The following is a 19,049-nucleotide window of genomic DNA, read 5'->3' as shown; positions in this document are numbered from 1 at the left end:
ATGTATTTTCTCTTACCATTCTGTATAGGAGCAAGATAATATTTAATAAAAGCTATTTACTACTAACAAAATCTTTTAGAAAAAAAAGCATAGGTGTCATGCTCACGAACACCACTATGGTTACAATATCAACTAGCACGCATGCTGTATCACTTCAGTTGTGTCCGACTCTTAGCAACCCATGGACTGTAGCCTGCCAGGCTCCTCTGTCCATGGGATTCTCCAGAAAAGAATACTAGAGGGGGTTGCCATGCCCTCCTCCAATCAACTAGCAGCACAGCTCAAGAGATCAGATCTGCCATGTGCAGCCAGGCACACTGAGTGCTATGACTTATTAACATGGACAGTGGCGCATACCAACTTCACACTTATCAGAACCAACTGTGGCGATTGCAGTAACTGTTTATAGTCCTTGCGGCCACGTAATGATGCTAATTCTCTGATTTCATTCCAAAAATATTTCTCTGAAGTGGATGTGGTTTTCCCTGCGGAGGGCGGCTAGAGGGAAAGAATATTTCCCACAGCTAAGATTATCTTTTACTTTGAAGTGTCTCACCTGAAAAAGTCAAGCAAAGGTTTCTCTAGTGTGTCTCATGTCAGTCATCTGCTCAACAATCAGTCACTCACTTATTCGGCAACAATGCACAAAACCTGTCAGTTGCCATGACAACACCAAAGTGAAGCTACAGTCTTGTCAACTAAGAAGTTCCAATCTGGTAAAGAAGATACACACCAACAACTTATTAAAAGGGTAAGGACATACTTTCAGTATTAGATGTAAAAGAGGAACTGCTTATCAGAGATAAATGCTATGAATTCTGATTAGTGGAATAAAGGAAACAATTGCCAAGAGGAGATATCTAACTGGGCCTCAGGACAAATGTGATTATCACAGATGAGGGAAGCAGAATGAGTGACTACAGCAAGACAACCAGGCTGATGCCCAACGTGAGCAGAAGCCCAAGTATGAGAATGCATGGGGAACCTGAAGTAGACCTATGAGCCCAGAGAACCTAGAGAATCTGTGATGGGTAAAAAAAAGATGATGGGAGAGAGTCAAGTTCTGGTCAGAATACAGAGAGACTTTAGTGTAATTGCAAATTTTAATTTTATCCTATAGACACTAGAGATCCTATAAAAAGCATTTAAAGAAATAAAGTAATATGAGACTTTCCTGATGGTCCAGTGGCCAAGACTCCACCCTCCCAATGCGGGGGGCCCAGGTTCGACCCTTAGTTAGGGAACTAGATCCCACATGCCCGTGCAGCAACTAAAGACCCTGCGTGCCCCAAGGAAGACTGAAGACCCTGTGTGCCACAGCTAAGACCCAGCACAGCAAATAAGTAAATATTTAAGAGAAAGGGAAAAGAAAGAGCCAACAATAACTTAAAGAAAAAAGGAAAGAAATATGATTCAAAGAGGGCTTTTAAGAAGATAATGATGACCAAGCAGTGAAAGGAGATACATAGAGAGAAGAAAAGAGAACCGAGAGAAGAGATATACAATGCGCAGTTATTAAGATATCAATGGCACCCCACTCCAGTACTCTTGCCTGGAAAATCCATGGACAGAGGAGCCTGGTGGGCTGCAGTCCATGGGGCCGCTAAGAGTCGGACACGACTGAGTGACTTCACTTTCACTTTTCACTTTCGTGCACTGGAGAAGGAAATGGCAACCTACTCCAGTGTTCTTGCCTGGAGAATCCCAGGGGCGGAGAAGTCTGGTGGGCTGCCATCTATGGGGTCGCACAGAGTCGGACACGACTGAAGCAACTTAGCAGCAGCAGTAGCAGCATGTAGAAACAAATGAGTAAGTTAACGTTAGGAGGACTAGAAGGATGGTGGGCATTTAGCAGAAATTCAATCACATAAGAACAACAGGCTGTAGGGGAGGGAGGGGGTGAAGAAAGGAAATTATACAAAGAAAATGGCTTCAGTTTTGAACATTCCAGTAAAGATGTTCAGACGACCAATTGGGAATTCAGGTCTGCAACTGAGAAATTAAAGCCAGAAATAGAGACTTAAAAGTTATTAGAACCAAGGTGGCATTTAGAAACATGAAAACAGGCTAAGTCATCTACAGAGAAAGGACAAAGCAAGCAAAGAAGGGTAAGAATAAGACTTCACAAAAAGGGAAACAGTAAAGAAGGTACGGAGTGGGAGAAACACAACCAATAGAGAAAAACTGTTGCACAAGACAGGAGAGCTCTGAAGAGGGGAGGGAGTCGATCATCACAAACTCTGAAGAAAAAGAGTGCAAAGGACAGCAGTTTGGGAACTCACCACATCTCTGATATGACTGGAAATTTCGGGGGGGGGGGTGAAATCAGATTTCAGGTTCAGAACAGAATTATCAGGTACTGAGTACAAATAAATTGCTTTTAGAAAAGGCAGATGAAGACCTGAGATAGCCTTAAAGTATCCTAACTTCTAGTCAGTTCTAGAACCAGCTAACACAGTAAAAACTTAGAATCTGCTTGTGATTAGTGTTAGTTGCTCAGTCATGTCTGATTTAATGCAACCCCACTGGAGAAGAAAATGGCAACCCACTCCGGTGTTTTTGCCTGGAGAGTCCAGGGGACGGGGGAGCCTGGTGGGCTACTGTCTATGGGGTCGCACAGAGTCAGACACGACTGAAGCGACTTAGCAGCAGCAGCAGCATGGACTGTAGCCCACCAATCAGGCTCCTTTGTCCATGAGAATCTCCAGGCAAGAATACTGGAGTGGGCTGCCACCCCCTTCTAAGGGGATCTTCCCAACTCAGGACTCAAACGTGAGTCTCCTGCATTGGCAGGTGGATTTTTTACCATCTGAGCCACCAGGGAAGCCCTAGGGAATGTTGCCTCCCTGTTCCCTGTTGGGGAAACCAAGCCCTGGTCTCCCACATGACAGGCTGGATACTCACCACTATACTAAGAGGATGGTGGATGTTAAGTCAATCAGTGAGAGAGCAGAACCAGGAGTGACTCAAGTATGCTATTTGGGTGTTAACTTATCTAGCTTCTATAATAGAGGGTACTGGTGCCCCCTTGAGCCATGGGGCTGCCGGCTGCATAGGAGCCATGCCACACAGGAGCAGGGCCCACATGCTCTTAACAGGATGGTAAACCTGGCGGCCACGATGTGGCACTGGCTCTTGTGGGAGAGGTGGGTGCTTGTCCTGGTCATCCGGCTTTTGCTCCTCTACTTCCTCACCAGCACCTTCAAGCAGAAGAGGGCAGTAAGAGATCGGAATCTTCTCCAGGGTCAAGACCATGATCAGCCCATTCCATGGAAAGTACAGTTTAACTGGGGCAATGCCAGTCAGTCCAGCAACCAGTGCAGAACTCCAATCAAGGGAAGCACCTCATCACGGACGAACATGGCTGCGTTTGTGAGAGGAAAGATTTGCTGCTGTGACAGCACTGTCTCTGACACGAAGCAGTACTGCTGTGGTAACTGCTTGTCCAGCGGCTGGGGAGCCCAACAAGCAGCTTCTCCTGGAGCGCTTCCTCAGCAGTGACATTCCAGAATCCCTCATGGCAGTTGAAGACCACTTTGAATTGTGCTTGGCTAAATGCAGGACCCCACCCCGGCCTCTTCAGGGGTAGGCCTTGAACACCCTGTCCTGACATCTAACATCATCTAGAGACTCAGATGCTCTTCCCTTCTCATCCTGAGCCAGCCTCCAGCAGCTGGCACCATGTGCGCTCAGCTTTCTTCCTAGTGGTACTTGGAGACGCTTGCTTACCTGTGTGGGGACACTGTCTTCACCAGAAATCTGCCTTGTTGTCCTGGGGGGTTCTGTCCTCACGGCCCATGCCCCTGTTGCAATGACTGCTCTGCTCAGCCATGGACAGCGGGAGCCTCAGGAAAGTCGCCAATGGGGTGGCCTCCTCCTTTTCTGTCACAGAAACCCTATCTTAAGGCAACTCCTAAGTAGAGATACATCTCACAACTGACTCTAAGTGCTGGTCCTTTATTGCTTTCAACACCAGGAAATGCGACGTACAGACCTTCAGTTTCCCTGTGATTTACAGAAAAGAACAAAATTCAAGTTTCCGTCAAGGTGCCTTAATAGACTCACATCTACCTTTCATGGGTGCTGGACATGAAGGCTGCTGGTCCACATGCTCGCGGTGCTCCTGTGTTACTAGTATGACACTAACCCTCTCTGGTCAAGATAGAGAGTCTATGGTCCTCAGATCAAGATGTCATGTGCTCCTGAATAGCAATGCTCTTTGCCCTCAGGAGTCATGTTACCACATGTTGTTCTTTCTCAGAGCCCCACACTAACCCCAGGATTGGGCAAGGTCTTCTTCCTTGCTCTTTTTTGGTTATTCAGCTGTTGCCTTTGAGGCAGGGCCCAAGCCCGCTTTCAGCATTTTTATCTCAGCAGAGCTTTCTCCTTGGGCCTTGTTTGCCTTCCTATATATTTCTGCAGTCTGTGTGGTAGAAATTTCCCTTAAATTCCTCCTATTACTTTCCTGCTGGCTCAGTGGCAAAGAATCTGCTTGCCAATGCAGGAGACACAGGAGATGTAGGTTCAATCCCTGGGTCGGGAAGATCCCCTGGAGGAAGGCATGGCTTTTCTTGCCTGGAAAAGCCAATGGACAGAGGAGACTGGTGGGCTACAGTCTGTGGGATCACAAAGAGTCAGGCACTACTGAGCATGGGGAAAACACACACACACACACCCCTTCTCACACTTATCTTCCCAAAGAAGTCTGTCCCCCTAAGTCAGCTTTCTTAGAGGGTGAACTGTCTGACAGTTGTTTGGCAGTTGTTTTTTGGTGTTAGATCCCAGAAAATCTATTCAGTTCACATTGGACTTTTAAGATTCTGTGTGTATTCACCAGTGCCAAATCACACTTTGTGTGTGTGGAAAATAAAATAAGGTAAAATTTATAAATTAAATGCTTATAATAATAAAGTTGGAGGAAGCTGATAAAAAGCATTTATCTATGTTGCTTATCACTTCAGGTCTAAGAGGATGTTACAACTAGGATTTAACAAACATGGAAACTTGCTTTAGTTATTGTCTGATTATTTATTTGCTTAGATTTCTATGTCCTTATTATTAATTCAATCCCAAATTCACTTCCTGTTGTTTCACTCAGATATATCAGTGTGGTCTTCTTGGGGAAGTCCTCACAGCAGTCTTCTGACTGCTCCAGTCTATACTGGGTGCCATTATTCTGAGGCTGTGTACCTGGGTTCTCCTTGCAGGGTTCTCCCAAGGGCTTCCCGTATCTCTCCCCTTGTTGGATATCCTATCCTATATCCCACATCCTGCTCATTCTTGGTGGAGAATTTATCCCATTTAGCTTCAGGAGAAATGGTGTGTAGGAGGTAGTTTCTTTAACCTTGCATGTCTGAAAATGTCTTTATTATCGTGTGCTATTAGTGGCTTAGAGCTATATGGTACAGAATCCTGTACTGAAATAATCTTGCTTCAGAAGTCTGGAGCCTCCCTCATTATTTTCTAGCTTCTGGTGTTGCTGATGGAAGTCAGAAGCCATTCTGATTTCTGGTCCTTAGTTTGTAATGTCTTCCCTTTCGTTGGCAGTTTGCAGAATGGCCTCTTTGTCATCAGAGACAAACTGAAATTTCCCCAAAATTTGCCTTGTCATAGGCACTTAGTAATTCCTTTTAATCTGGAACGTCATATCCTTCAGTTGTGGGAAATTTTCTTAAAATATTTTGCTAGTGATTTCCTCCCCTTTGTTTTACTTTTTCTGGAACTCATTGTTTTGACTTCCTAATCTGATGCTCTAATTATTTTATCTTTTTTCCCCTTTATTTTCTGGGCTATTTCCTCATTTTCATCTTTTAACGCTCCTATTATTGAGTCTTATTTCTGTTATAATTTTTTAATACACAGCAGAAAGCGGTATTTTGGCTCTGTATTTAACATTCAGTTCTTGTCTCATGTATGTCCTATTTTCTCTCTCTGAAAATAATCACAACTTTTTTTAAAGTTTTCTATTCCCTGCATATCTCTGCTTCCAAATTTCTTTAATTACTTTTTCATTTGTTTTGGATTTTTTCTTCCATGCTAGAGGCTTTCCCTCCAATGACAACTAGCCTCGGGAATGTCAGTGTCCTTAGGTCTTTGCTCTTGGGCTGGTAAATTCTCCAATGACACTGATCTCTTGCCTGGAGGGTAAAGACAAAGTGAGGGAGACAGGTAGAGGAGTCTCATCAGTTTGCAGGTGTTCGTTTTATTCCCTTGTATTTGGTAAAATACCCTGTGCTCTCCATTTTGCCTGGTATGGCCCAGTCCAGAGACCCTTGCGTTTTCTCCCCCAGAGAACTGACCCGCAACCTTACATTAGCGTAGAGATAGGGGTGGGAAGAGCGACTGTCTAGTGGTCTTGGGAAGAGGAGAAGACTGAGGGATCCACTACTATACATTCCTGAGGCCATCAATTCCTGGACTATTGGAAGAATCTGTGGTAAACATCAGATTGGTTCTTGGCTTTCTTTGCTGCTAGATTAAGAACTGGCTTTCTCAGGTCAGGTAGGTCATTTACCACGCTCCCTTTGCTTTCCAGCATTTGATTTATTATTATGTATTATTGGTTTTTGTGGTTGTTTTCTTCTTTGCCATTTTCCTTATTCTTGAAGGACTATGTCTTTAAAGGAATATCCCATTACTATAGCTGTAGTGAGGTTTCTGAAAGGAATACAAGTACATGCTTACGTTCAATCAACCATTTTTCTCCCCAGAAGTCTAGGCTGAATCAAAAACCATTCCTGATTGTTTACACCACTCGTTACCATTCCCACCCAATTCTCCAGTCACCAGAGTGGTTTACTGAGGTCAGTATTTCCTCAGAACAAGTTGAGAGTGGCCCCTCACCTGGGCATCCCATTTTAGAGGGCTCTAAGTAAAAAAAAAAAAAAAAAAAAGTTTATTAGACTAACTTAAATATTAACACATATGATACAGCTTTCTAAACTCAGCAAGTAGCTCATCCACAGTTAAACACTGACTTCCTTCATTTCTCCTTCCCCAGTTCTTCTGGACTTGCAGCAACCCTTACAATAAATACCCTGTACAAATGACTTAACTGAGTCAGAAAAGGAATCTTTTACTTAAGACACCTTACTGACATCTGTTGGATATTTTACAAAATAAGGACAAATCAACAATGACAATTAAATGACACACACCCCTACTTGTAGGTGTACAGCACAACCAGATGGGCAGCACCACCTTTGAATCACCTTTCACAAAACTAAACTAATCTCTACTATTCCAGGATGAGGGTGAGGAGGAAGATAAAAGGACAAATCAGGAATCTAAACATTCCTTTATAACTTAGAAGAATTGTGGTCTGACACCTTGACTTAAAACCCATTTCTTCATTTAAAAAATGAACATTTAGCTGTTCATCTAAACTTAGCTCATAAGAGTGAAATAAAAAGGACTTTAGTACCAGCAGGCCTGCAGCCACTGAATGAGGCAGAGCGTGGCAGCCTTCGGGGCCGGGGCCAGCCCCATCCATCAGCCTAGCTACCATAGTCCCAACACAACAGAAAGGCCCACAGAGCCCATGCAGGGGCCTCTGGTGACCAGGCAGAGTGGACTGCTAGCCTCATACAATGTCTCCTATATAAGTCACTTACCCAAAATCAGGAATGTAACTGACCTACTTAATACAGGGGAAGAGAATTAGGCAAAATAAGTAGACAGAAGAATATGTCCCAAACAAAGGAATAAGACAAAGTTCCAAAAGAAGAACTAAGCAAAGAAGACATGAGCAATCTACCCAATAAAGAATTCAAGGCAATGACCTCATACAAACGTGCTCAGTGAACTTGGGACAAGAATAGATGAAGAGAGTGAAAAGTTAAGAGTTAGAAAATACAAAGAAGAACCAAACAGAGTTGAAGACTACAATAACTGAAATAAAAAACATATTAGAAGGAATCCAAAGCAGATTAGATGGTGTGGAGGAACAACTCAGTGAAGTAAAAGACAAAGCAGTGGAAGTCACTCAAGCGGAATAGAAAAAAACACAAAAGAATTAAAAAAAAAACATAAGGGTAGTTTTGAAAATACCTCTGAGACAACATCAAGTGCGCTAACATTCACATGCTACCAAAAGGAGAAGAAACAGAGAGGGGAGGGCAGAGAACTTACTTGAGGAAATGATAACTGAAAATTTCCCTAATCTGGGAATGTCTATAAGTAGTTAAGGGATAGACACAACAAAAGATGTAAAGTATGATGTCACAACATTAAACCTGGTAGGGAGTGTTAAATGTAGGGTGGTTAAAATGTGCTCAAAGTTAAGACAGCATCAGTGTAAAATCATCACATGTAAACAGGTTGTTACACATGAACTGCATGGTAAGTACAAACTGAAAATATGTAACAAATACACACCAAAACGGGGGAAAGGAACCCAAACATAACACTAAATTCCACGAAAAGAAAGCCAGGATAGCAATACTTATATCAGAAGAAATACACCTTAAAACAAAGACAGGAGACAAACAAGACGTTACATAATGATAAAGGGATCGATCCAACAAGAAGAGTTAACAATTGAAAATACCTATGCATCCCACACAGGAGTACCTAAATACATAAAGCAAACATTAAAGGAAAAAATTGTCAGTAACACAACAATAGAAGGGGGCTTTAATACACCAATTACTTCTGTGAACAAATCATCTAGACAATCAATAAAGAAACACTGGCCTTAAATAGCACATTAACCTATTTGAATGTAAAAGAAATATACATAGAACAGTCCATCCCAAAGCAGGAGAATACACATCCCTCTCAAGTGTACATGAAACATTCTTTGGGATAGATCACACCTTAGGTCACAAAACAATATCAGTATATTTAAGAAGACTGAAATCATGTTTTCTGAACATAACAGTATGAGACTAGAAATCAACCACAAGAAAAAAACTGCAAAAACTACAAACATATGGAGGCTAAACAATATGTTAGTAAACAACCAATGGATCATTGAAGAAATCAAAGGGAGAATAAAAAAAGTAATACCTGGAGACAAATGAAAATGAAAACACAATGATCCAAAACCTATGGGATACTGCAGAAGCAATTGTAAGAGGGAAGTTTACAGTGATACAAGTCTACCTCAATAAACAAGAAAAATCCCAAATAAACAATCTAGCCTTAGACATAAGAGAGGAACTAGAAAAATAAAGAACAAGCAAAATCCAAAGATAGAAGAAAGTCATAAAGATTAGAATAGAAATACAAGGAGACAAAAGAAAAAAAAGATCAGTGAAACTAAGAAGAGGTTCTTTGAAAAGATAAAAATTGATAAACCTTAGCTAGACTCATAAAGTATATGAATAAAAAGAGAAGGATCACATAGATAAATCAGAAATAAAAGAGCTTTGATCGACAGCACAGAAATACAAAAGACCATGAGATTACTATGAACAAGTATATGCCAATGAAATGGACAACCTGGAAGAAATGAACAAATTCCTGGAAATATACAATTCCCCAAAACTGAAATAGGAAGAAACAGAAAATATGAACAGACTGATTGCCAGGAAACTGAATCAGTAATTTAAAAAAAGCTCCCAACAAACAAATGTCCAGGGCCAAAGGGCTTCACAGGTGAATGCTATCAAATATTTCAAGAGTTAATACCTTTCTCAAACTATTCCCAAAAAGTGAAGAGCAAGGAATGCTTCTGAACTCATTCTATGAGGCCACCCTTGCCCTGATACCAAAATCAGAGAGACATGACCCCCCCAAAAAAATAAATAAAATAACAAAGATTATAGAACAATATCACTGATGAATATAACATGCAAAAAATCCTCAGCAAATATTAGCAAACTAAATTCAACAATAAAAGAATTATATACCATGATGAAGTGGACTTTATCCCAGGGAAGCAAGGACAGTTCAATACCAGCACATGATACACCATGTTAACAAATTGAAAATAAAAATCATATGATCTCAACAGATGCAGAAAAAGCTTCCAATGAAATTCAACATCCATTTTGATAAAAACTCTCAACAAACTGAGTATAAAAGGAACATACATCAACATAAGAAAGACCATACAGACAAACCCAGAGCCAACATCATATGAAACAGTGAAAAGCTGAAAGAATTTCCTCTAAGATCAGTAACAAGACAAGGATGCCCACTCTGGTCACTTTTATTCAATACAGTAATTGAAGTCCCAGTACAGCAGAAAAGAAATGAAAGGAATCCAAACTGGAAAGGAAGAAGTAAAACTGTCACTTTGTAGATGGCATGATACTATGTATACAAAATCCTAAAGATGCCACCAAAAAAAAACTATCAAATAAATGAATTTAGTAAAACTGCAGGCTACAAAATTAACATAAGAAATCTGATGAGTTTCTATACACTAACAAAGAACTATCAGAAAGAGACATTAGGAAAACAATCCCATTTACAACTGTATCATAAAGAATAAAATACCTAGGAATTAATCCACCAAGGATTAAAAGACTTGCAGTCAGAAAACTATAAGATATTGCTGAGAGAAATTAAAGACAACACAAACAAATGGAATTCTCACAGATGGAAAGAATTAATATTTCCAAAATGATCATACTACCCAAAGCAATTTACAGATTCAGTGCAATCTCTATCAAAATACCAATAACGTTTTTCACAGAAATAGAACAAAATATCCAAAAATTTGCATGAAAACACAAAAAACCCTAAAATAGTCAAAACAATATCAAGAAGGAAGAACAAAACCGGAGGAATCACATTCCTTGATTTCAAACAGTGGTACAAGCTACAGCAATCAAAATAGCATGGGACTGGCATAGAAACAGACGCAGAGATCAAGGTAAGACAAATAAACTCAAGCTTATATGGTCAGTTAACCAAAGAAAAGGAGGCAAAAATATATAATAGGGAAAAGACAGCCTCTTCAATAAATGGTGTCGGGAAAACTGAACAGCCACATGTACAAGATTCAAACTGGACTACTTTCTCACACCATACGCAAAAATAAACTAAAAATGGACTAAATACCTAAATGTAAGACCTAAGATCATAAAACGTCTAGAAGAAAACATGGGCAGTATGCTTTTTAACACTGCTGTTAGCAGTATTTGTTGGACTTGTTGCCTTAGGTGAAATAAGCAAAAGCAAAAATAAAGAAATGGAACTACATTAAACTAAAAAGCATTTATACAGCAAAGGATATATAATCACATACAATTTTACACATACAAATTTAATAGCCAATTTAAACACTGACTGCTACCGTACACAGATATTATTTATCAACATTTAAAATTCGATCTGAGAAACAGACCCAAAGACTTAGAGAACAAACTTATGGTTACCAGGGGGAAAGGGAACGGTAGATCGGGAGTCTGGGATTGACACGGTCACACTGCTATATTTACAACAGATAACCCACAAGGACCTACAGGATAGCATAGGGAACTCAACTCAATATTCTGTAATAAACTAAATAGGAAAAGAATTTGAAAAACAAGGATAGATGTATAGTGAATCACTTTGCCATACACATGACACTAACACAACATTGTTAATCAACTATGCTCCAATATTAAGTAAAAATTTTAAAAATTAATGTGAAAAAATAAAATTATATTATTTGAAAAATGGAAGGATATGTTTCTTGCAATATTAAATCTTCATTACTCTCATTTTCCCTTTTTTCAATACTATCATTACCATCCTATACCTCGAAGATTCTAGCATCTTTAAAATCTTTCTAAGTTATCTGGATACTCCTAATAGTGAATGTCTTGGGAATAAAAAAGATAGTCATCATTATTTTATACATAAAATCAGATCTCAGGTTAATTTAATAAACAGAGTCAAAGCTAAGATCTGAATAATCAATATCCTCTATAATTTTGATTAAATGAGTTATCCTTTCCAATAATTTCATTTAGGTTTTGGAGAGTATATTCTTTTAATATTCATTTTCTTCAAAATTTCCTCAAATTTTCATCACATGGGTCAATAAACAGGAAAACATCAGTGCAAGGTTAGTTTTTCCTCAAGGTTTTTCCAATTTAGTTTCCCTCTTTTTGGTGGTATTATTTTAGATCTTGTGTTCAACTTTATTTACACAAACATGAAAACTGTGCGTTAGCTACCACTGACTCTAAGACTTTTGATATTTTTTCCCCTATGCTTGATAACATGTACCAAGGGCATCCTATGTGAAATTGTAATTTTTAAGTACACTTAAGTTGGACAGGGAGGCCTGGCGTGCTGTGATTCATGGGGTCACAAAGAGTCGGACACGACTGAGCGACTGATCTGATCTGATCAGATATTTCCAGGTTCTGAGGACACCATGATAATGAAACAAATTTAATGTCACAAGCACAGTTTTTTTTAAAATCCAGAGATTTTGTAAGTAAGATCATGGGGTACTTTTAAGATTTTATCACAATGTAATAAAACAGAGGCACGAAGATCTCTGCAGCTTTGAGTTACTAGATATTTGGTTTTAAACATGTCAGTTCAATTTCATTTTTGAGAACTGAGCAAAGGTGCAGTAATGAGTGTTTGCACTTTCTAATCAAACCAACTTCATGAGGACGTTTCTGATGTTACCTACAAGCAAGATTCTAGCTCATCTCAGGCTCTGACTTTGCTCTGCCCACTTGAGCATCAAAGCATTAACTTTACTGGAATGTCAAAGAAGTGCAACCACCAGACCGGACAAGGTTCTCAATTCATCTTTGTGCAATCCCCCAGCCAGGCAGCAGACAGCACACAGCAGTAGAGACTCATTTTCTTCTATGTATCTATGCATCGCAAAAATGGTGCCTATGGTTCAGCTTCCTCTTTCTCCCATTTAATAATGTTCTTAAAAGCTATCCAATGGCTTTTTAAAAAGCTGAATTCATATAGGTTATATTTACATTGAAAATGAATATTTACCAATTCATGTGGTCAACTTACATACCTCCCTGTATTGTTTTTATGCAAAGACTCTACCATCTGAAGAAGTGATTTGCTTTTGAAAATTCAGCAAATTGTGCTTTTGCATGGTTTGAAAAATCTTTTTTCTGATGAATAAATTAAAATCTGGATACTGTTACCAGGGGAAAGTAGTTTTTTTCTTGGTTTACTAAATTTGGAAATGGGTACTTTAGGCAAGATGTTCATACACCTTAAAAAAATATCTCACTTTCAGGAGAAAAGAATTCGCTGCATCAAAATGTTGTGCCAAATGCCATGGTAAATATAAATTTTGTGTGTCTGGGGTAAACTCCTGAATGCAAGAGACTGGGAACTAGTGAGTGAGAAGGACATTCTATGCTTATCTATTCCCCACCTGCCTCTTCACACACACTTTCTTCTTCTGAGTTCTTGACATTTATTAGGTTCCTCAAAACTGTACATTTGCTCATGCTGAACAATGTGAGAGGCAGAAATACAGGCCTTCCCACCTTTTTTACATTCAAGTTTCTTTACCAGTTTGAAATCTCCAAAGTACAGTAAATTGGCAGCCACTAACGAAAGTTCTTCACAGATCCTTTACACTCATAGAGCTCTTTTCTGTTACAAATTCTCTGAGGTAGAATAAAAGGTGCATGTTTTTCATGAGTGGGTAATTCTCCATAGCTGACTGCCTCACACCTGAAATCAAAATGCATGCCATGGTTTCACATCCGCAAAAACTGATCTGTCCTCCCTGGAGTTACTCTACTGGAGAGGAAGAAAGAGAGAGCTTGCAAAGGGAAAGAACCCTGCAAAACAGAAGGGCTTCCCGGCACACCTGACTGACTCACTTGCAAACAAAATTCTTGTATTGTCATTCTTCTCTGGTCTGTTCTTTACTAACGCTTCCTCATCTTCCTAACCTCTAAATGTTCCAGAGCTTAGTCTTCAACTTTTCCTTTCTACCTAAATACCCTTCCTTGATGATATCATTCAATCTCATGGCTTCAAACACCATCTATTTGCTAAAAGTGTGTGATCTGTATCTCCAGTCTGCACTCCTCCCTTAATTTCCAGACTCACACATTTCTACTTGTGTATCTAATAAGATCCTCAGACTTAAGATGTCCAAACTGAGCTCCTAGTCAGTCCCACTTTCAAACTTGTTTCTCCCAGTCTTAAAAAATGACAACCTCATTCTTCTGGCCGCTCTAGCCAAAGTTCTTCACTCCTCCATTTCTCACTTCTCACATCCAATCCAACAAGCAAACTGGCTTGCTGGCTACACCTTCAAATATAATCTGGTCACTTCTCAGCCCTTCTGCTACTACCATTATGGCCCAAGTTCTTTCATCTCTTTTCCAGATTATTGCAGTAGCATACTAATTGGTTTCTAAACTTCCATTCTTGCTTCCCTGGTCTCAATATAAAAGTCTATGGCTTCCCCCTCCCAGAGTAAAAGCCAAAGCTCCCACAATTACCTCTAAGACCTTTATGATCTGCCAAAGAGCTCAATGCTGTCATCGCCAACTACATCTCCAAACCACACACAATGTACCACAATAACAGCATATACTGTCAACAGTCATCAATAATCTATCTTCCTCAAAGAATTTTCTAAAGGCAGGGATCTTATCTTGTACCTCTTTTCATTCTTAGGGACTGGCATAAAATATATATATATATATGTATATCTGTGTGTATATATATAGAGAGAGAGAGAGATACAGCAATTACTCAATTAAATATTTGACAGTGGGGAATTCTGCCTCAAGACAAATCACTGGGAAATAAAAATAGAACAACAGAATAATTATCTAATTCAACATCAGATTGGCAAGTAAGGAAGAAAGGCTCTGAAAGAATCTTTTCCGCTCTAAAATTTATGAGTGATAACTCCCAGTGCTAAATTTAGGAAATCCACTCCAAAAATGATGATGGATGAGCATGAATCAAGATGGCTGCCAAATCTGTTTTCAAGAACAGAAGGTAGAGGGCTGGCTCTGGAGTACACATCTTAGTCACTTCATCTTAGTTTGTCTTTAGGACCTGTACCTGGAATGTTGGCCATAAATTTAACAATGTACTATATTTTCCCTTTCTATAAAATCACAATAATCACTCAGACTATAATTGCACTTCCTCAAAATCAACTGATTTTTGTGGATTAAAGCACGAATAGTGAGAGAATCCTAGAGAGGGTGAGAAAGAGAGTCATCAACATAACATTACAAATAATGACAGCAAAGGAGTTGAAAGAAGGCAACTCTGAGCTAGTCCAGTTCACACAAAACTTATATATGAAATACAAACAGGCTATAAAATGGTCACACCCAGACAGGTTTGCAACATAACTTAAGCCCACACCTAAACTGGTTTCAACACATTTTAAAGAAGTATAATGGAAACAGGATCAGAGGAAAATCTGATTCTTCCAAGTATGACCCCTTGAAGAAGTGTTTGCTAACCTGACTAATGTCTAGAAAAGCAACAAATGTCACAGGATAAAAAGGGAACTAAAGGATTCAAATTCTGACAAAGTTCCATTTAGAAAATGAAAAGATATGAAGAAAAAGGCAAAAACAAACAAACAAATCTTGATTTTAAAAACTACAGCAAAATCACAGAATTATCCATACTAACAAAAAAAGAGACAATAAATGATTGTTTTACCTACCTACAAAGTATCTATGACTAAATGTCTAGGTGCACTAAACAACCCTACTGCTACACTGTAAAAACACCAAAACAACTCCTGTGTTTCAAATTCTTTCATTATTTCATTTAATATTATTTATATTCCCTTAAAATTACCTGACTATTTTAATTATCTAAATATCCACTGGTAAGTATGAAAAGGCCAAACAGATTCATTTGGTGAGAAACAGAGAAAGAACTGCTTTGACACTGACAGTAATTCCCTTAGTATGTAACAATTCAAGTGGGGTTTTTGATGTCTCCCTTGTGTCAGCCACTCTAAACACAAGCCTGAAAATAACTTACATAGGCCCTATATAATTGGCTCAGGTAAATTAGCCTAATCCGACTCTACACTATGCAAGACAACACCAGTAGTTATGTGCACAGGACACAAGCCATTCAGTACTGTTTTCAACCAAAACTGACTCCCTAGTGCCTCAACAGGACCATCTAACACTCTTTACAAATTTAAAGCCAAGCAGTAAAACCAGAAACAACACATCAATCGACATGCCTAGGATTTTTCTACAACCACGCTAGCGCTCAGATAAATTTTATCTCTGTAAAACAACTTTGCTATCGCTTGGTTATAAAGAATAAAACTTTCTAATGACCTCTGACTGTATTTTAAAGTACTTACTTAATACTAAATCCAAGATGTTTTCTTTTATTGTAACACTCTCAATAACAAGTCCATAAATTACCGGATAAAAATTAGTAATTTCTTTCCTTTTGCATAGTAGCTTACCCAGTTTAGTGGCGCCCTCTGGTGGGTATTCAGGAAACTGACCCTCGGAAGGAACACTGACAGTTCTCCGCAGGCATCGCCCTTTGGTGGAATCTGCCTGCTGTTCTTGTCCTCCGTCCACAGATATCTAGTAAACAAAAAAGAGATGAAGCTTAATTGTGCCATGAGTACCTTCTGAGCGAATGACATTTTTAGGTGATGATGGTAGGAGTGTGCAATCATCAGAGCAAAACAGAAGAAATGGAGAAATAAAGTCTACACAATGGTTAAAGTATTACTAACCCCTTTCAGGAAGCTTTTCTTTAAAAAAGAAAACTGAAAGATCAGGAAAGGTGAGTATGTAAATGAGCTTTTGCGAAGTATGTACAAATCACATTCAGGTGTGTATCTGCTTGAGGAGCTTGGAACACAAAAACAAGACACCCACACAAGTTAAGATTCTTTCACATCAGAAACCTGTGCACGAGTTCCAATTCTGCCCACCGTTCAGTAAGGAAATGGAAATACAACAAATACAACCAACCAGAAAGATTTTGCTCCAAAATTCTCGTAAAAGAAGGTTTTGTTAAACAAAAGTAGTAAAATCACCCCAATTTTCTCCAATTTTAGAAGCACTTAGAGATAGTTAATAAAATACTAGCATATATTCTTCCACAAGTGAGACTAGTTTTTGAAATTCTAAAAAATATTTTTTTCTAGCGTAATTTTTCTTTCTGATTGTACACGTGGAATGAGAACTACAAATGGTATAAACGATGTTTGATGCCATTAACTATTTTATAATTTACAGACCGGTAATCATTGTGAAGTAATGAGATGGCTCGAAGTTCCTTTTTCTTCCCCCAGTAAGACCAAGTCATCTTACTTTGGGAGAAGGGCAAAAACTTTTCACAATGAGATTTTATTAGTAACCTCTATCGGAATTAAGAATAGTGTTCATAACATCTTAAATAGTTTGGCAAACTATGTCAAGAATTATGGTACCGAGGCCTCAGAATCATGCCCCCGCCCCTCACTCAAATGGACACTAACCGCCCTTATCTGAGTTTCAGGCTCAATCACAAACAGAGGAAGTTACAGAGAGGAAAAAAAAAGAACTGGCTAGGGCCAAGTAGGCCCAAGATGGCGGAAGACCTGATCTCTGGTGGACCTTGATCTTCATTATTCGTTCACTGTTACTGTATTAGCATGCTACATGACACACCCACGAGCGCCATGACAACTGGCAATCGCTGTGACAACTTGAAAAGTCCATATAAGGACTGAAAAGGCTTGCCCCTCAGTCCTGTGTACAAACCACACCCTTGTTCTCAGATAGCTCATGAATATTCCTCCTTCTCTTTACCCAATTCTGTCCTTTTCACCTCAACCCTTCTATATAAAAGGTGTCTCCACCTGAATGAGGTTGAGAAGTTGATTTGCGAACTAAATTCTCAGAAGTCTCTATTTCTGTGGTCACTGAATAAACTATGTGCCATTCTATTCTCAGCACCAGTTTCGCTATTATTGGTTGTGTGAATCTGAGTGGAAAAAGAACCTCCTCGACCAAGACCCCTCGGCCTAGATCAGGACCCCGGTGTGGGTGCAGGCAACCAATTCGGCAACAATTAATCATAGTCTCTAATTCTTATGGCTCCAATATAGACATTTTTAAACAGATTTCAATAATGACTAGTATTAGGTTCCTACCATGCACAAAGCTAAGGAATTTACATGTGCGACATTATGAGGGAGCTATTATTATTATCTTCTTTTTACAGAAGAATAATTTATTTCTCCAGGTGATTACTATGGGCACATCAATTGATCCAGCCAAACTGGGACAGATACAAGCTTAAGTGTATCTGCCTCCTGCTTCGCCTCAGTAATTCAAGTCCTATGACTGGGTCAAGGGGACGATACCAAAGGAGGTTTTCTCTGCGTTACTGAGAGTCTGAAGAGCAAAATTCTCATGTCTTCATAGGACTGAAAATTTTCACACTTTATAAGACTAAAAATTCCCCGTTTCCTCATTGCTATAACTACAGTTACTGCTAGTGGCATTAAGAAAATTAAAATTCTAAAACATAAGGGAATATCAAATAATAGCATCAGTAAAGACATTAACTCTTCCAAAAGCTCTGTAATAGAAAACTTTGCGAACAGTAATCTAAGTCATCTGCCCCTTTCAGGATGGAAATGATCTCTACTTAAATAATTAAAAGAGTAGTGCCCAGAGGTTAAATAACCCCCTCCTAGTAGGGAAGGTAAAAATGTATCCCCTTCCTGACGTAGGACAGAATGGAGGTAAATTTGGGGGGAAAAAAAAGTAGTTTGGATTTTTGAACAAACAGATGAACCTAAATAAACATAACTATTTTTGCAATAGTTCCCCCAAAATGCCTATTATCTGAATTAATGAAGACCTAAGCCACAGAGAAAAAAGGAGTTATTTTTTATATTTTAGGAGGGAATGACCTACAGTCTTTTCTGTGGAAATTCATAAAGGCCATAACCAGGAAAAAGAAAGACATGGTTTCCATTATCACATATTTTATCTGTATCATATCGAAGAAGAGAATAAATAAAATATGTCAAGCATCTTATTGGGCCTAAATGTCACTCACAGTTATATTCTCAAAGTTTCAATGCAGAATTTTTTTTTCCCACAGTTGAAACTTAAAATATGATGAATGATTTTATT

General features: G+C 39.0%; 1 protein-coding gene and 1 pseudogene across 4 annotated transcripts in view; one reads left to right on the top strand and one right to left on the bottom strand.

The window, feature by feature from the left end:
* The window catches only part of RASAL2 (RAS protein activator like 2), a 254,269-nt gene that overhangs the window by 166,597 nt on the left and 68,623 nt on the right, over positions 1 to 19,049 (bottom strand). For all 4 annotated transcript variants that reach the window (XM_010850125.1, XM_010850123.1, XM_010850124.1 and 1 more), the window contains exon 3: positions 16,367 to 16,493. In XM_010850125.1, the coding sequence (XP_010848427.1) occupies positions 16,367 to 16,493 (127 nt within the window). The remainder of the gene's footprint in view (positions 1 to 16,366; positions 16,494 to 19,049) is intronic.
* Positions 2,798 to 4,527, top strand: LOC104996012 (annotated as a pseudogene).

Source organism: Bison bison, unplaced genomic scaffold, assembly GCF_000754665.1.
Source record: "Bison bison bison isolate TAMUID 2011002044 unplaced genomic scaffold, Bison_UMD1.0 scf7180017864289, whole genome shotgun sequence".
In the NCBI taxonomy this organism is placed as follows: domain Eukaryota; kingdom Metazoa; phylum Chordata; class Mammalia; order Artiodactyla; family Bovidae; genus Bison; species Bison bison.
This window is presented reverse-complemented; position numbering and strand designations above follow the sequence as displayed.